Source organism: Ranitomeya imitator, chromosome 1 (assembly GCF_032444005.1).
Source record: "Ranitomeya imitator isolate aRanImi1 chromosome 1, aRanImi1.pri, whole genome shotgun sequence".
NCBI classification, from domain to species: domain Eukaryota; kingdom Metazoa; phylum Chordata; class Amphibia; order Anura; family Dendrobatidae; genus Ranitomeya; species Ranitomeya imitator.
Genome location: NC_091282.1, coordinates 8868176 through 8871451, shown reverse-complemented (window position 1 = coordinate 8871451; position 3276 = coordinate 8868176). Strand labels below are relative to the sequence as shown.

The 3276-nt window shown below is 39.0% G+C and overlaps 1 protein-coding gene across 1 annotated transcript; it reads right to left on the bottom strand.

Annotated features, from left to right (window-relative positions):
- Window positions 1-1162: 1162 nt before the first annotated feature.
- On the bottom strand, window positions 1163-2835 carry LOC138657844 (serine/threonine-protein kinase SBK1-like). The gene is made up of 3 exons (XM_069745476.1): window positions 2661-2835; window positions 2124-2326; window positions 1163-1723 (listed from the first exon to the last, which is right to left on the bottom strand). Exons 1-3 carry the CDS (start codon window positions 2833-2835, stop codon window positions 1163-1165), a joined length of 939 nt encoding a protein of 312 aa, XP_069601577.1.
- Window positions 2836-3276: the final 441 nt, after the last annotated feature.

Sequence of the window (3276 nt, the reverse complement as noted above, 5' to 3'; positions counted from 1 at the left end):
ATGATGGAAACACTGCTCAAACGACACAGGTATATCACGGGGATCGCCCCTGGAAGAATTTCTGACTCCCAGGTCACAGCTTTGAGCAATGTTGTCACAGTCTTGCCCCATTTTTACAGGCACACCCAAAATGTTTTCTAGCTCATGTCTAAGAAAGTATCAAAATAATTTGTCCAAAATCAAAGAAGGCATTTCAACAAAGTCCCAACAACAAATAACTCCCTCACATGTTTAATACTTGTGAGATATGAAGGGATCCAAGACCAATAAATATTAAAATTAATCTTTATTCAATATAATTAAAGTACCATATAAAAAGCAAAATACCGTCCTGGGACACGGAGCGGAAAAACCAAGGAGGAGATATTACATCAACTTACATACCAGTAATAAAATTCATATACCAAAGAGCCTAAACAATATAATACCCAAAGAGATATATATTATTAAATATATTGGACCAAATTCCATGTACATAGCTCCTGGAAATCCAGCTCAGAAATAAGACTTCATGTGAATTATATCCCCGTAAGGAGTCTCGTTAAAGCCGTGTCCCGGTAAAGAAAGAGGCATCAAACAGCACCAGAGTCAGTATTTAATATCACCCAGACCCAGAGGCCAAAACAAAGCAATAGTGACCATGAAAAAAATGGGCTGTGAAGCCCCAAAATAATTATCCTCTAAACATTAATAGTAACGTGTGATTTGGGGTTCAGGATAAAACTTTAATTTTTATTGGTAACAATTTGTAATAGCAACTTTTTGATCCCTTTCACAACCTTTTGGGGTCAAAATGAACCAAAAAACTTAACATTTACTTTGTTAATTTATTAAAACATTATTCATTGTGAGTTAATTTTCATGTTATCTTTATTCCGTGAGTCATTATGACCATAACAATCCATTTTCTATATTGTTTTTTATGTTTTGTTACTTTTATGAAAAAACTGACTTAAAAATGTTTTGGGAGCGTCCCATATTCTTATACCCATAACATATAATTTTCTGTTTTACTCGAGACAAACGCTCTTCATTACTAAGATGCAAGTCTGTTTTATTCATTTATTTAGGTATTTACAATATTTCACAGTCTGCTTGGTAGACATTAATGATTAAAAAAATAAATATCATATTGCAGTTTTTATGTCATAGACTCAACATATCAGGTTGCTTTGGTCTCTGAAGATGCCTCGTCTCTCCACGGCAGGTGCATATACTTCAGAATGTCAATGGCCGAGCCTCTCTGCCCGGCATTTATTTCCAGCAGCTCCCAGAACATTTCTCTGGCCTCCACTGAAATTTTCTTCCATTTCTGTGGAGCCTTTGACAGATCCCTTCCCACCTGCCACCAGGCAAACCCTTTATAATATTGATCCCCACGTACTGCCCCACGCCAAGGGAAGAGTCCAAAAAGAGCAACATAGAGAACTACACCAAAAGCCCAGACATCAAGACTAGGATGTAGCAACAACTGATCTCCTGGTCTTAAGCAGCAGTGCTCTGGGGCATAGTAGGGTTTATACCAGGGCACAAAAGGAACATATGTGCCCTGGAGCCTGGTGAGGCCAAAGTCTGCCAGCTTTATCCAGTGACATTCTGTGTCCATCAAAAGAATATTGTTTGGCTTGATATCCCGATGAACCATTCCTCTGTTGTGCATAAAGTCCAGAGCACTGGCGATCTGAGGAACACAGCGCTTCAACATGTCCTCCTGCATGCCAACCTAAGAAAGACAACAGAGGAGATCACACAGCTGAACAGGAAAACGTATCTGATATAAGGGGACAGAGGACTTGTAGATATCTTCTACTAATAGATGTAATTCCTGCCATCATCAGTTCTCCTCTGCTCTTCATTAGTGATATTCAATTATGTGAGATTTCCACTAATAATTAAATATCTCTCACATAGAGGATGTTACCAGCTCACACATTCTCCTCCACCCTAAACCTGCCTAACTATGGGGTCCCATACTTCTACATCCCGTAATATGAGGTTTATATCTCTGTAGAAATAGGGGGATGTTAGACATCAGATCTACAATAAGACCACTATTTCTTCTAAGATAGTATGAATAATGTTTAGAATGTGTAAAAGTGGAAAACAGCAGCATCAGATCTTACTTTAGGTTTAATGATGGACTGGAGATTTCCTGCCGGTGCCACTTCCTGAACAAACACAAAATCCCTACTGGTATGGAAGAAGATGTCGTGAGTAAGGATGATGTTCCGGTGGCCACTGAGGGTTTGTGAAATGCAATATTCCAAGAAGAAGTTGTATTCCGGAGTCTTCTTCTTTGACATCATTTTTATTGCCACGGTCTGTCCTGTTGAATGAACATTATAATTATTAATATGTATGACCCTCGTACTCCATAATACTGTCAAAACTATACAAAAACCTGATCAATCACTTTTCACAGGAACATTCACAAGATTAGAAGGTAGAGGTGCAGAATTCTAATCACGTGTGGTGGATAGGATACAACTAGGGTCGTAATTAAATACTGTTAACTAGTGATGAGCGAGTATACTCATTACACAAGATTTCCTGAGCTTGTCAGGATACAAGAAGCCTTCACTTTCATCTTTCACATTTATCTAAAACCGCCCTGATGGCTCAAACATCTTCATCGTCATCATCCATCATCATCATCTCACCTGAATGTTTGTGTTTTCCCATGTGTACATTTCCAAAGGATCCAGTGCCAAGTTCTAGCAAAAGTTCAAAGTGGTCGGTCACTTCCATCATCTTCAGGTCCTTGGAAGTCTCTGATATACGATGAAGAAGGTGTTTCGCCATGTTCTTGTTTGCTTCCTTGATGTTGGTGGCCATTCTGAATAAAATGAAATGAGATATGGTATTGAATATAGAAGGAAACTTCTTACAGACCCATAATAACATACTATGATCACCACGTGTAAACTTTGGCTATAAATACACAGTTGTATAATAGTGTGCAGTCACTGTAATGATGTTCCCGCATTGTATAATTCCCCAGATATCTGCAGTAATACCGTCTACTACATCCTGTGCAATACTTATCATATATTCACCTTTATAGATGGAGATAGAAGATGTCTGCTGCTATGGAAAGAGATGATAGTCAATGCTGAGCTCCTCCTGTCCACCAACAAGTCTACAGCTCGATGCTCCTCAGAGGCCAATACTGATCACCACTAATTCCAGAGTGGAGTAGATGTCACTGAGAGGAGGAGACCGGTTATATCTGGGAAGAGCAGGGGGTTGTTAATGAGACGGACATTGTCATTGGCC